Below are 15,468 nucleotides of genomic sequence, written 5' to 3' on the forward strand. Positions count from 1 at the left end.
AAGTATCGAAGGGTTCCACGCTTACATGCGTTAAAACCCCGTTTTCTTACAGTGGTTCCTACCACTAACCCTAACCCTGTTACGTCACCACCATCCCCAGCACCTCCAGACATGAAAGTCAGCTCATACACAAGTACTTTGAACGTGATATGACATGTGTAAAAATTTGAGCGTATCTGTGGTTTGCAGAAACATAAAATCTCGACATTTTACTCAACAAACTGACAGAAATAGTGAAAGAAATGTCCATCAAAAGCAAATATTTTGCATTTTGCTTGATCGATGGATTCAACAAATCAATCAGAACTGATTTTCTGTCGCTGGACTAATTAACTGAGAAACACTCGAATACAAAAATGAGAAGAAAAGCACCACGCTGTCACACACAGCAGCCCACACAGTTCCACAGAACTGCAGAGAGGATGTGACTAATATACTATTATCAGCCTTTCTCAGGGTCATCTATAGACAATGCCATGCGTTTCATTAGCCACTAGGAGGAGTTATGGTAACCACGCGTTAATGAGTAAATGAAAGAGTTAATAAATCGTGGACTGGGAGCAATGGATTAGTTATTTTCTGGTTCCCTGAGGTGAGATGGAAGTTGTATATCTGCTCATCCTGCTGGGGGGAGGGGGGAAGTGAATACATGTTAGCTGCAGCCTGATCAAATTAAATCTCTGGCCTCTCCTGAACAGCATCTGCTCATCTTGATCTGTGTTCACCATCTATTCTATAACTCCGAGTGGAAAAGCAGCGCGAGCGCAGGACGCACCTAAGCTCACCAAATCCCTCCATCCAATTCAGACTCCAAATCTTCAGGCGCAATTCCCTGACCTCCGTGGTTATGAGGTCAGTTATTCCTGTCTTAGTCATCTGGTGATAACACACTGCCATTATGCGAGTGACTGTACGTGGGTGTGTGTGTGTGTGTAAGGTTGGAGGCTGTGATCTCTTAATGAAACATAAGTGACATAATTGAAGTCGCTCTTTATTATCTCATAACCAAAAGAGGCGAGCAGTGTAAGCTGTGTACAGTACGAAGGTGAGACGGGTGAGAGCTCGTTTCAGGGCGAGTGTGATGTACACACAACCACAAACACAAGCGAGCGTGCACACGCGCACATATACAGAGAGATATTCAACTCCCCGCTGATGTTTCCTTGTGAGATGTCATTACACGATAAAGAGGAAGCCATCAGGAAACCGCTTAAGCACTACTTCCTGTCTGTTGCCACGGTGACAGACCTCATTTCTGCAGTTGCAAACTTTTACCATGACTCTGCGCGAGGTAATTTCTTGCAGAAGTGGCCGAGTGGGAGGCAAAACAAAGAGGCAGGTGTGTTTCGGGCCCACGCCGCACACCGGTGGGCCTGGTATCCTGTCCGGGGTTCTTCTCCTCGCAGTCCAGCTGGGGCTCAGCGTCACCTTTAACCCCCGACATCTGACAACAATTAACATTTGCGAGAGTTCATTGGACGATTCGTTTTGAATGGCCTGGGCTCCAGCCAACAGCACTTCAGCACAGCTGGTTGCCATTCAGATCAACCCAAAGATAAACAAACAGGGGACACTTCCTGATTCTAAATGAATCGTTGAACTCATGTCGGACGTGTTTGCTGTAGCTGCCAACACTGATTGAACAATGCCAAGCTCAATACTGGTGTCTCTGGGTTATATCCTGTATTACCATCATCTGTATTTGCATTTCACTCCCTTAAATAAGACTTCAATAGGTCGACAAGTTTTTATGGCCACCGGCTCAAACAAAGCTTCATTCATAAGAGTGATATCAGCCTTTCAGATTTTATTAGCGTGTGCTGTGACTACAATTAAACTCACCACTCTGCGGGGAATTACCTTATGAAGTGTGTTTTTCACCAGGATTAATTATCAGGGACAAAGTGCGCTCATTAACATCGTGATGATGTCAGTGTGCCAGATTCAGCCAAGTGGGTCGTTTTATCTGCAGTTAGTTCAAGTTCAGCCGGAGTTCATTTGTTATTTCAACTTCAAAAGACACATTTAAATAAAATATAATCACTCCAGGAGTTAAACTTAACAGCAGCAATATATTAATCTGAAGTGTCAAAGAAACAAAAAGCTGGTAACATTTAATCACTCGTAAAAAAGAGAAATGAAAATCAGTCAGAGACAAAAATGTGACAAAGTGCATGTACATGTTATTGCGTTATATTTTCAAAAATAGCTTTGTTATTTGTTCCTGATTTAACCTTATTAAAAGGTGCACTATGTAGTTTGGGAGAAAGATCTTTTTTTTTTATAAATAAACAAACTGTGTACGTTTTCATGACTGACAACACAATTTCACACCGTTTCACTTTGTTTATATGTGGCGGACCCTGCCACCTTTCTAGCTTCAAACAGTGTTCTGGGGACCTTATTTTCCTCTGAGAACAGCTTGTTTATTCAGCTATGTATTATTTTGTATTATTACCTCGTTATTATTGCAAATATTAAAATACTCAGATTGAATTTCCTCTCCATAACGACACAGTGCCCCTTTAAACCAACAGAAGGACAATAAAATATTGTGCTTCAAGCTAATATAAGAGGCGGGTGACACACAAACTGTATAAGTTTTTATAATGTTGTGACGGCGTCTTGTCCATAAGCTTTGTATCAGAAGTACCACAAGTTGTGTTTAGTTGCTGTGGCTATGTGCACGTGTGTGTGTGTGTGTCAGACTGCGACACACTCATGGCTACTCATTGTTTTGATTCTACCTTGAACAAGAGACACACACACACACACACACACAGGGAGTGGACATGGTGCTCAGCGACACTGACAGGAGCCACATTCCAGCGAAGGTGAACACAGAAAAAAAAAGGGGTTAAGCCACTCCCTTTTCAACTGGCTGCATCACTGGGGCTTATTGCTAAATTCTTTCTGGGGTTTTCACTTGTCAGAACAAGCAGAGGCACAACGTCAGCAGTACAGAGACGAGCAGAGGGGTGGTGGGGGGGGTGAGACGGACAGATTCAGAGAGAGCGCCAAGGTGTGATGAGCCGGGGCAGGAGGGAGAAAACACAGCAGTTTTTCAAAGAGTTTGAATTTCAGAGGGAAACGGCTTGAGAGCGAGAGAGAGAGAGTGAAAGAGAGAGAGACACACACACTCGCACGCTGAGGGGTGTGTCTAGCAATTTAGTTCCTCAAGGAAGTACAACTCAACACTATCTTAAGATAGGGTGGCAGCAGTGACAGAAGCGCTGCAGGAGGGCTGTTTTTTGTGGTTTTTTTGGCTCTGCTCTGGTGAAGATGAAGGGATCTCATTAAATCAACCAGCCTGTGCTGTCAACCTGAGGCACAGAGCGGAGGGACAGAGAGAGAGAGATATCTGACACAGACCAGGAGGGAGGGGGACTCACAACACACACACTCAGGTAAGACACTTCTGCCGTGTTCATGTATCAGTTAGATAAAAAATCTATCTCTAGGCCCAGATTATTAGAGTTTTTTGTTCTTGGGTAAAATTAAGCATATTCAATCGTTGACAGCCAGAAGAAGTAGAGGGAAGATTGGAACAGAAAATTATGTGGCTTCTCTCACTTCCCCATCTTAAGCGCGAGGCTGGGAGACATGCATGTACACTCACAGTCATGCTGGAACAAGTACAGTGTGACACGAACAGATGTGGAGCTCACACTTTATGTTTGCGCACTCTGGGAGTTGCTCAACTCAAATCTCAAGGCAGTGGACTTTTCCCTCCTTCACTGGCCTACTTTGATTTGAAGCACGTTGGGTCAGAGACAGTAAAAAAGATGTCACCAACGTTGCGGTGCAGATACGAGGGACAAGCGCAACCTGTGGGCCCTCTGCCGATGGCAGCCGGTTGTTTCGCCAACTGTCGCCTGTTTCGCTTCCCTTTTGAGGCACTGTAGACGGACGGGGAGGGTTGAGCAACGACAATTCAGGAGAGTTGTGCAATGTTGAAAAAGAAAATGCAATATGTGCTTTTTGAGGATTTCAAAATGCTTCCTTGTCTGTTACTAAAACATGTTCATAGAAGGAATTTATGTTTAAGCAAAAGATTTGTCAAATAAAGAAGGAAATTAGCGAAGTAAAATATGAAACCAAATGAATCATGACAAACTTTAATATGCTACTACTACACAAGAAGTTAACCACGAGATACACATCTGAGCCTTTAGCCCTGGTGCCCCTGGTTCAAAACACACAGCGGAAGTGACACTTCATCCTGGTACTCAATCGGCACAGAAAGCTGCTGTCGAAGTACACAGGCACACTGTTATTGCTAAATCGTCTCTGGTTCATCGCCAGGAGAAAATACATTTTTCTAGCACCATGTAGCTCAGTGATGACCTTTCAACAATAGCCTCCTTGTTTCCATCTGATTGAGTGATATAGCTCTTCTATGTTTTTCTTTTTCTTTTCTGGAACGTTCTCATTGTTCGACCTGATCAAAGGCTGGCGGGCGGCTAAAAAAGAGACCTGACCCCCCCCCTCCTCTTAGTCTCATCAGCTACAACTCGGTGTACCCGGCCCCCGAGCCCGGTGCTGAAAGTCAGCGAGGACGTCCATCTGTCGAGCTCGTCGTAACGAGGCCCTGCTGCACTCTAGTAACAGAACAAGGCGCATTTTGATCAGCTGAGTCAAAAAGGGGGCTTCCTGAATCCCCCTCTAAGCCCTCAGAGAGGATTTATTACATATGCTGGAAAGGGCGAGGACCCAAGAAAACAAATACACATAAAAAATAATCCCACACACACTCAAAAAGTACCAAAAACAACCGGAAACCACTTTTACTCAAAAATGCACATCCACATGCACACATGTTCATGCATGTACACAAACACTGAGGCTGCAGTCATCTGAGGAATGCTAAATATTTACCTCTCCGGCCTGCCTGGATGGCTCCACCAATCAGCACTCTCCCTTCGACCGTCCATTAACCGAGCGTTTAAAGATTCCTGCTGCCTGGCTGTTACAGTAACTCTGAAACCAAATATGACCATCTGCTCTGCTGGTTTTTTTTCTTTTTTCATTTTGCTCTTCCGACAGTATTAGGCCTCACAGCGCACACAGGTGCTTGGTTATTCAGTCAGGCATTTGGGAGGGAAACAAACACTTGAACATGTAATGCAGTCACTCCCTGGTGGATGTCAACCACGAGCCGATGCTTAAAAGCCCTCTTCAATCCATCTGCACCAGCAAATTGATGCTCAACATTCAAAGCGTCCTCGATGTGACCGAGCGAACGACGTCCATTAAAGGAAAGTGGTTTCATGGCAATGTGCTGCTTTAACACAGAAATGTTTCAACACTCTCCAAATGGCCTCAAACCCCCCCCCCCCCCCCCATAGATCTGCATAAGATAAACAATGTAGAAGCAACAGAAAAGCCAAGCAGCGAGCCGTCTCCAGCTGCGGTGTTACATTTCACTATGTGGAATACTGGCTGATGACTACGCACAGTGCATGTCCCTCAAATCCCTGTAGTCTTTTTAGCAAATAAATGAGATTGGAGCATGAATCTGAAATAGCTATCACGCTGCTCCACTTCCATTATCACCGTTCAGGGAAATTAATCTAATGAATGTTCTTTAATTCCCCACAGGGAACCCAAAGCTTTTGTAACAAAGCGAGCTATTAGAAATGTGACACTTGTTCAGAACGAATGGCTGTGCATGTAAAACAGAACCACGTTAGGAATCCTATAAAAGAGTCTGTGTGCTTATTATGGATGTCGCAGCTGGGATTGCGGTGTGGGGAGAATCGGAGTGAGCGCTGCCTATTTGCATGATATGATCGTTAATGCGACTGGATCACTTTCTGCGTTTGTTAGCGGGTTGTGGAGTCGTTTGCCGACAGTGCTGACTGTGCATCGCCGGAGTTAGGCGAGAATGTCATCATTTGAATAATGCCGTCTACCATGCACAAACATTAAAGCAGCCATCAGGCAGTCATTCAACTGACAGCTTCCAGACAATACGCTGTACTTTAAGAAGTATTTCACCACTGGAGAGATGGCCTGTGAATAAAAATGGGCTGGTTAAGCAGTCGAAATACACAGAGGAAGCAGAGATAAAAGGGTTGTGGTGTTCCCATTTGCTCAAAAACCTACAACAACCACAGTGTACTGTGCCACACCGGGCCAGTCAACAGTCCCGCTGATAGGTGAGTTACACGGTGCGTGGTTTACGCTCATCATCCGTTTTGAAACAGGAAACAGCAAAAGGCGGCCAGCTGGCAGAGGTGCTAAAAGTACACACCTTCTCTGTTCAAGTAGAAGTACAGATACTTGTGTAAAAAAAGACTCGAGGTACTGATTCAACTTTGTTACTCGCGTAAAAGTAAGAAAGCAGAGGCTCTGAAATGCACTCAAAGTATCAAAGTAAAAGGTATCCATCTGAAGGAGATTTCTATCAGCCATTTCTGTGCAAAGCTAACTGAACCTAACGTCATGTTAATATAATGCAAGGACTATTAAACTTAAAAGGTAGAATCAGTAGGATTTGTCCCAGCTGTTCCTAAAGGCACCACAGAGATGGTTGATTGTTGAGTCTCATTCACAGAACATCAAATAGCCACATTTTGGATTGGTAAAGCGTCCCGAGCACAGCAAAGAAATTCTGATTCCATCTTTAACATCCTCTCATCTTGCTCTCTGCCAAGCCTGATGTGCACTGATAGGTTGAAATCAGTCTTGTGATGTTGGGAAGCCGCCGTGCAATGATGCAAAATAAAGATAATGAGATAATACCCCCTCAAATGCATTCAAACTAAAGTCAAAAGCTTGTTTTGAAAATGTAAGGAGTTGAAAATATAGATATTTGTGTTCAAATGTAGGGAGGAAAAGTAAAAAGTAAACACTCAAGTAAAGGTACCCGAATAATCTACTTAAGTACAGTGATGAAGTATTTGTACTCTGTTACTACACACTTCTACCACCTGATGACAAACAATATCACATTACAGCTAAAGAGTACACTAAAATACGTCAGAGACACTGAACAGGATTAATAATTGTGGTTCATCTTTAAGCAGCACTGAAGGATATCAGTGTGTGATCTGTGATCTTTTTCTGTCTGTTTTCACAATACAGGATCAACATGGTGCAACTTCCTGTTCACAGACATTTGCCACTGCCGCTGAACAGTATGCAAAAATAACATTTTAGATGAGAAACGGGCAGCGTAGTCACAGAATCATGGTCTGTAGTATATCAGCACTGCCTAGTTCAGACAGTTTTATAGAGTTTAGTGAGACACGATCTAACTATACTCCTTGCGTCCATGGATACAAAAATGCAGAAGTGTGTAGTCTGTAGTTGATAAAACAGACAACATGACAGATTTTTTCTGGCAGAGGAGTGAGTGACTGGCTGCAGGCAAAAGGGAGAGATGTTTACCATTGTTCAGTTGGACACTGTAGTGATACAAAGCTGATTGACAATTGGCAAAAAATCCTGTTTAATGCATGTTTCAGTGACAGATCAGCTGTCGTTCTAGACCCAAGGCCAGTAATTAAGGTAGCCACTGAGGTTCAGGATGGTGACTTACTGCTCTTTCCCCATCACTGATGTAATCTGGGAACAGCAGGCATGGACCTGCCTCAGCTATGCAGCCTACCTGCTCCTCTCAGATACTTGTTCACACAGGCCACAAGTAAGGTTCAGGGTGGAAAATTACACACAAAGATATTTAGTATCTTTCTGCTGGCCTGCTCGCACACTACGGGTCTATAAATGTGTGAATATAAATGGATCACAGGAAGTAGGAGAGGATACGCAGAAGTCTCAGAGGCACTGGTGCATGCAAGAGAACTGAATGCCTTTTGTTGATCCTGTCTTACTCACAGCAAATACTTTGGATTAAGGTGAAGTGGGTTTTAAGAATTAAACTTAAGTCTTTCTTTATGTGTGTGTTTGTGGTATTGGAAGATAAAACTAGGATTTATCTATCAGGCATAAGTATTCTACGAGGACACATATTTGCTTCATCTTCTCTGAGAGTCATGTTACTCTGATCCTTTCAATCTGTGTTTTGTTGATGTGGGAATATAACCTTATTTTGCTTGCCCAGCCTTTGTTTGCTTCTTTAATCAGAACGTCAGCTCAATAAAATCTAGTTTTCCTCTGTGAATGATTCACCTCAAATCTGCCTGTTTTTCATGTTAGAGATTAGGGGGGAAATTAAGTGCAATTAAAAAGGAATTAATCCAAACTGTGTTGACAATCAAAGATAAACAGGGGATTTTGCAGTTGTGTCATTGCCTGCTGTAGGCGAGCGGATGATGACCACCCTGGGGGGTTGTCTGTGATGGATGCTAGGAGTGGTTAAAATCTCAGTGGAGAAATTAAAAGCCTCTGCGGAGTCTCTTCCATGGTTCCTTTTCCCTTTTGGCTTTTATATGTGCATGTCAGACACAAAAACAAACACTGGAACGAACAACATAAAAGCTGAGTTACAAATGTGACACTGAATTTTAAGTGTCTATAAATGGATAATTATTTGAGCTTGAATGTTTTAAAAGTGTTGTCACTGATATTACATGTGCATGTAAGCGTGAGAATAGGAGGCAATCTGAAGGTTAGAGAGTCAGTTCATATCCCCTGATGATCTGTGAAATCTGGATAAGAGAGGCGAACATGTGTTGCTCTCCCCAGCCGCAATCACAACAAACAGTTGGCCCTTGAACATGGCACTTAACCTCCAACTACTCCACTGAAGCTGCTCGCTGTCTGGCAGTAAAACACTGAGGCAGTATTGAGCGGCAACCAGGTGTGAAAATGTTGGTCTTCCTCTTTATTTAAGGCTGTTTCTATGAATATCTTCAGTATTTTTGGTAGAGTGGGCCCTCTTACATTTTGTATTTTTACACATGCGATGGAGAAAAGGGAACACAGTGAAACTACTCCTGTTCTGTACTGAGTATAATCTAGTATCAGGTATAGTGTGGAGAAAGCTGTGCTTGCAAATGTTTAATATTTTTGCCTCTCTGACTGGGAGTACTACGAGCAGTTTAACGATGTTGTTTTGAATGAAGTCCTAATGTGTTAACCTGCCACACCAGATGTTTTTTTTTACACAGAACCATCCGGTAGGTCGCCTTTCCAAACTGTTTGGACAAGGGCAGACACTCTCAAAAAACACTCGGCAGGTGATAGGATGAGCCCAGGGTCCATCACATAACTTCTACCATGCAGATAAATTAACCATGTGACGTAGAAGGAAAGAGCCACTAGCGTAAATAAATGGTAAGGTAAATAAAACTCTTTCCGAAGCCAGTTAGGAGAAGAGCAAAAGCATCTTTTCCATCGTGGAAAGCCTTCAGAGCTATCATTTTGCTCTTCTTTCAATGAAATATACTCTCCAGTTCTGACATAACTGATTCTATCGCAGCCACGCTAATCGTCCCAATCGTTGCTTTCGAACGAACGGTCGCTCCTCTCGCTGGTCGTAACATCAAAACCACACCCATAGCTGTCAGTGGCAGGTTTAAGCACTAAACGGTCCATCTCTGGGCACAAATTGAAAATTGTGCGAGCAGTGAAATGTTTTTTATTCGTCAAAATCATTAAAATCAAAAATACTTTTTCCTTCTCCCCGACAATTCAGGCAACCATGGAATCCTTCAGCTCAAAGGACTTGGCCTTGAGGGCGCAGAAGAAGATCCTCAGCAAGATGGCCACCAAGGCTTCCGTCCAAATGTTCATTGACGACACCACCAGCGAGATCCTGGATGAACTGTACCACGTCTCCAAAGGCTTCTCGGGTAACAAAGCAGAGGCCCAGAAGGTGATCAAAGACCTGGTCAAGATCGCCGTGAAGATTGGCGTGCTGTTCAGGAACAACCGTTTCAGCACAGAAGAGCTGGGAGTGGCCACAGATTTCAAGAAGAAGCTGCACATGGGGGCTATGACGGCTATCAGCTTCTACGAGGTACGTAACGACATATCAACCGTTTACTGTTTCTCTTTCAAGAGTATTTCCATTTTAACAGAGATAAAATCAAGACACCAGCAAAATAACTGTTGAGGAACAAAATGTTCGATTAAGTTCATTAAAACGTGGTTGACATAAAAAAACACCACAACTATATTGTTATTCTACGCTGTATTCGAGTCATAAGCAGTGTTTTAAAAAGTACCCACAAGTCATACGAATAGTACTTGAGGAAAAGTATCTGAATTTAAATGTACTTAAGTATCAAAGTAGTATCAGAGTCTTTTTTTTCTTTTAATCCAATTGCCCACGAATTAATTTAAAAATGCACTACTGGCTCTGGTGCAACATGTAATCAGCACAGTAAGTAAGAGCATAAGTTTTTAAATAAATGTCGAGGAGTAAAAAGTACAATGTTTTCTGTAGCAGAGAACAGAAATACTTAGTAAAGTACCTCAAAATTGTACTTAATTACAGCACTTTGGTAAATGTACGTACCATCACTGGTCATTAGTCAATACAGGTGGCTCAAAATAACTATGAAGCATTTCTAGGCTCCATTCTAGTTCAACTACACACTCAGTGACCTTAAATCAACTTGTTTCCATCTGTCTGAAAAATTAAAACCTCTAGGAACTGTATAGCATCATTTAAAGGACAAGTTCACCCAAAAATGAATATTCATTCATTGTATATTCACCACGTCAATGGAAGCATTCTCCCAAACTGAAATAGATGGGAACTTATTTTATAACATAAAAAAAACAGTCCCCAACTACTTGAGTTGTTTAGGAAAATGCCGTAACGCTGTTTTGCTGTTAAGTTCCTGAAGCGTCCTGTGGACTAGTAATAACATTCTTTATTTCTCCTACCTGCTGCAGGTGGACTTCACCTTTGACAAGGAAGTAATGGAGGAGCTCCTGACTAGCAGCAGGGATCTGCTGCTGAAGCTGGTCAACACCCACCTCACCCCTAAATCCCACGGTCGCATCAACCACGTCTTCAACCATTACTCCAACCCGGACCTCCTTGCCAAACTGTACGACCCCAGTGGCCCCTTCAGACCCAACCTCACCAAGATCTGCAAAGGACTCAACAAACTGGTCGAGGACGGGACAATATGACATAAAAACAATGAAACGCGAGTCAGACACTGGGAGAGCTACAGCCAGACTCACTTGAGACTCATAACTGGTGGACAAAATTGGTCTTACTGCTACCGAGGACTGGCAACGTAAGACAAGTGATTTGAGAACAAAACTGCCGCCCCGTCGTTCTCAAAGAATATGTGGGATAAAAATAAGTTGGTTGAGTCATTTGCTCGAGTTTTTAATGTTTAGAGGTGATATATATATATGATGTTAAATTGTGATATATACTTGTCTATTCAGACAAAGTTCACAGCACCCAAACTTGAATATAAACTGGTTTATACTATCAGCTGTTTTATTAGATGATTAAATTTCAATTGTTTAATATTTGAGACCTTGAAATGTTTAATCCAGAGCTACTGATGTTATGTATTGTGAAGAGGAGGAGTTGAAACAGGTGGACAGATTGCATCATGAGAACAGACGGGGAACAATACCACTGTAATAAAGCACTGCCATCTGGTGGTCAAGATGACGCCTCAGCAACTCAACGTGCTGTATTTACTGAGGCGTCTGGAAGACAATGCAGCCAATAATAAAGCAAATGACCCCACAGTGGACAATTACTCACACAACACTTTGTAGTCTCAGCTTCAAAACATGTTTAGGAGCATGAACAAAAAGACTGACGCTTAAATGGTGTTGACTGCTCGAGCTTCAATGCTAATCCTGTAATTCATGTTTTTCTAAAGATTGGATCACTGGTGTTATTCTTTGGTTTTACATGACAAAAGACACGGGACATCAACAGACAAAGGAAAAATCAAGCCCTGGCTGGACACTCATCTTATATAGGAGTCAAACATTGTAATTTAGCTAATAATTTGCTAATATTTTCTTGGAGAAAAGTCAATTGATCTATAAAATTACAGAAAGATGTTTAAAGATTAAGTGCTAATGAGAGTCAAGAGTTTCTGGAGGAGCTGTTATGAGGACCAAGACAGCTCAACCTTCAAGACAAATACATATATACAGACCTGAACTGGATGACTGAACAGACTTTTTTTTTATTATTATCATTATTCTAAAATGAGCTACACAAAACTTCTGAAATAAAAAAAATATGCCCATTACAAACAATAAAAGAGTGCTGTCAATATATATCTTAAAAGGCTCTTTCTTAAACTTTGGCTACATTAAAGATTAAATTCTTCAGCAGTATCAGATCAATTTCAGGGTGATTTCATACTGAACATACCGCAGCTAAAAGGGTTTAGTGAGAAAGCTTGTCTAACTTTGCATTAGCAGGCTGTGAGGTAGCATTACACACAAACCACATGTTGAACCACCATATGAAGAGTCACATGACTGAACCAACATGTGACCGCAAATTCTCATTTATAACAGTTCACGCTCTTATTTCCTGCTTGTGAGAACAAGCTAAACACAGCTGTGTGAGAATATGGAGCTTTTCAAAATCTACAGTTTGTTTCGACAAATAAATAAAAAGGCTACACAAGTGCAATATTTCTTTTTAAAAACCTGACACATGGCAGTGTAACTTCCCATCTATATTAAATGGCAATTTAAAAAAAAGTAATAACTTTCAAGCTCCAAGTCCATACAGCAGCAGGAGTATCACTGGAGATCTATTCCTTTATCTGTAATGCTCTTTTATCCTGAAGGCCAAACCCTGCAGCTCTCTGCCAAGAGTTTCTTCAATGATCACAGTGAGACAGCAGAAACGATAGGTCACAGCTGGAAGATCTCATCTTCCCTGTCTCTCAGTTTCTTAGTGAGTTTGGTGATAGTTAGGGGTACTGCTCCATGTGGTGCCTGCTGCTGCATTGTGGAAGATGAAGTGGCACTCTGTGACCTTGTGAGTGGCCGCCACTCTGATGTCCTGCCGAGGCAAGCTGCTTCTAGGGCGGCAACCCTGTGAGAAATAAACAGATGAAAAGATACAGTAAGTCTGATACAGCCGCAGAGTCCCACAATCAGCCTGCATTCATCTCTGGCAGCTTTCAGTGATTTCTGATAGACCACCTCTCGCTATGAGAGTATGAGTCCTGATAGAATATCAAACAGGTCGCCTATGAATTACATTTATTTTAAACTAACACATTTTGATTATCTTATTCTTAATTTCAACATTTGGTGTTAAAGCAGGAAGTGGTTCACATGAATGATGACACCAGGGAGATGGTTGGACCTATCGAGTGAAGGGGTGTAATTAACAATTACTTTCACCTTGACTGTTTTCTTTATTAATCATCTGGTTGCTTGGTATATAAAATCTAAGAAAATGTTGAAAAATGTCGATCAGTGTTTCCCAAAGTCCAAGATGATGTCCTTAAAGTACCACACTACCCACAATCCAGTTCAACAACGACGTTCCTAATTGGTTGAGCTTGCTGTTACCACAGAAATGTTTACCACATTCATGAAAGTCAGTTATGTTTACCACTGACCACCCATGATTTCAGACATGCTTCATTTTTTTAGAGATAAAAAAAGAGTGAAAATTACCTCAAATACTGGTACTGTGCTGGTACTTTAACTTTAATTGTGTTGGTGAGGGGGAAGTTGTTGCTCAAGGGTCAAATTGCACAAATTGTTGAATTGCACCTTGGCCTTTTTTTCCCATGTTCCCCTTTTTTTTTGTTGCTCCGAATCAAATGTTTTAAGGTAACATTCATCTCATAGTTGTTTAGCTTAGGATTAAGTATGGAGCGAATGAATGGGAAAACTTAACTTCCGAAACCGGAGTCATTAAAAAAGTGGTCACTGTTGAGCTCTAGAGTAACACCAACGGTTTGGTCTTTGGGGTCGTCAACAAAATAAACAACTTCTGTTGGACTGCCAACCTTCAGCACAGACGCAACTAAGATGGCAGGACTTGAGGCCTCTGTCACACCACAAACACGGAGCATGACTGTCTGAACAAACACGAGCAAGCAGTGACAAGCCACACAGACATACCTTCTCTCCGCGTCCTGGCATCCTTTGACGGCAGCCTGCTTGGACTGACTTATCAAGCCATCCAACCTTTTCAGAAAATCCAACGGAGTGAGGTCCGACACACTTTCACTGCCATCGTCCTGCTTCTCCTCAGAGGAGCTCCCTGTGTGCCCGTTCTGAGCCGAACCACGGCCAGCATTGTCTTTTTCACTGTCCTCTAAATTCAAATCCAACCCATTTACACTCTGGTCCAAGTCTGACAGCACCGGGATGGACAAGGACTTCTTGAGGAATATGGAGTCGTTGGTGTACATCCTGTTTGCTCTTTTGATTTGCTCCATCTGTGAGAGAAGATCGTCTTGTCAGCCTTTTGCAAAACTCATTTTTAACTTGATATAGCTCGTCTGGCTGTATTATACAAAGTTGGTTGATACTTTTTGCTTTATTCTACTATGGATATTTAAGGCGGATGCTCTTCCTCAGCACACAAACTGGTAACAGCCGAATAAGTAATCTAATCGAAGTGTTGTCCTGCTTTTAATTTAAGATTTTTCCTTTTAAAGAATTAGCACCATTTTACACATGCCAGGGTTCATTATCAGCTTTATTTCACTTGACCATTAAGTTACTAAAAGTCTGTTATTACAGTTCAAAATAGTGAAGGAATGTAATAGCCAAGATAAAAATAAAACACTAAAAAACATACTGTTTAAAGCAAATAACATTACATAAGTTTATACTGTATATTACATGGGGAGACATGCTATCACAGTATGAACTATTTCCAATAAATGCTTACAATGAATTGCTAAAGGAACAAACAGGACAGAAACAGGATAGTTTCAGTAGTCAGTAATACTTACAGACACTCCATATTTCAGGGCCAGGCCTTGTAGTGTTTCTCCTGGCTGAATTTTGTGTTCAATGCGTCTCTGGCGAACCGGAGAGAGCGGAGACCGAACCAGGCTCCCGTAAGACCTCGTCCGGCTTCCCCGGAGTAGGCCGTTACTCCCGGCTGGCAAAGGCGCTCGCTCCCCGGACATGTTCGTGAACCCACTTTAGCTTCGTTAAAGTTGGCAACTGAGCAAATTACGTTTACCAGCACACGTTCACGTTGTTCACATCACGAGAATACAGGTTATTTTACCTGCATATGCGTCAGAGTAACGTGAACCAAACTAGCAGCTTAGTTAGCCTGCTAGCTTAGCTAATTAACGTTGACGCTCATCCCTTTTAACGAGTTGTGACTGTATTTCGCTTCAGTCACCTGTTGAACTGCTACCACAGCTTATTACAGTAACTTAACATACTTAACTATAAGTTTAACCTACCTTAGTTTTCAAACAAACACCTGAAAAGTTGCCGAGAAAGTTGTTAAAGTTAATGTTTTCATGCTTCCTGCAGTCAGCTGTCTGCTGCCATATGTTGCCATGACTGCCGCGTTGCATGACTGGTCCCATGATCCGTCACCGATGCTGCATTCAT

The 15,468-nt window shown here is 42.1% G+C and overlaps 2 protein-coding genes across 2 annotated transcripts; one reads left to right on the plus strand and one right to left on the minus strand.

The window, feature by feature from the left end:
• The first annotated feature begins 2,946 nt into the window (after positions 1-2,946).
• On the plus strand, positions 2,947-11,792 carry tnfaip8l2b (tumor necrosis factor, alpha-induced protein 8-like 2b). Its single transcript, XM_073484933.1, has 3 exons — positions 2,947-3,407; positions 9,605-9,928; positions 10,813-11,792. The coding sequence occupies exons 2-3, from the start codon at positions 9,611-9,613 to the stop codon at positions 11,053-11,055; spliced, it is 561 nt and encodes a 186-aa protein (XP_073341034.1). The 5' UTR covers positions 2,947-3,407; positions 9,605-9,610; the 3' UTR covers positions 11,056-11,792.
• A 277-nt stretch (positions 11,793-12,069) lies between these two features.
• On the minus strand, positions 12,070-15,422 carry lysmd1 (LysM, putative peptidoglycan-binding, domain containing 1). The gene is made up of 3 exons (XM_073484932.1): positions 14,847-15,422; positions 14,005-14,324; positions 12,070-12,958 (listed from the first exon to the last, which is right to left on the minus strand). Exons 1-3 carry the CDS (start codon positions 15,024-15,026, stop codon positions 12,775-12,777), a joined length of 684 nt encoding a protein of 227 aa, XP_073341033.1. The 5' UTR covers positions 15,027-15,422; the 3' UTR covers positions 12,070-12,774.
• Positions 15,423-15,468: the final 46 nt, after the last annotated feature.

This window comes from Pagrus major, chromosome 17 (assembly GCF_040436345.1).
Source record: "Pagrus major chromosome 17, Pma_NU_1.0".
NCBI classification, from domain to species: Eukaryota; Metazoa; Chordata; class Actinopteri; order Spariformes; family Sparidae; genus Pagrus; species Pagrus major.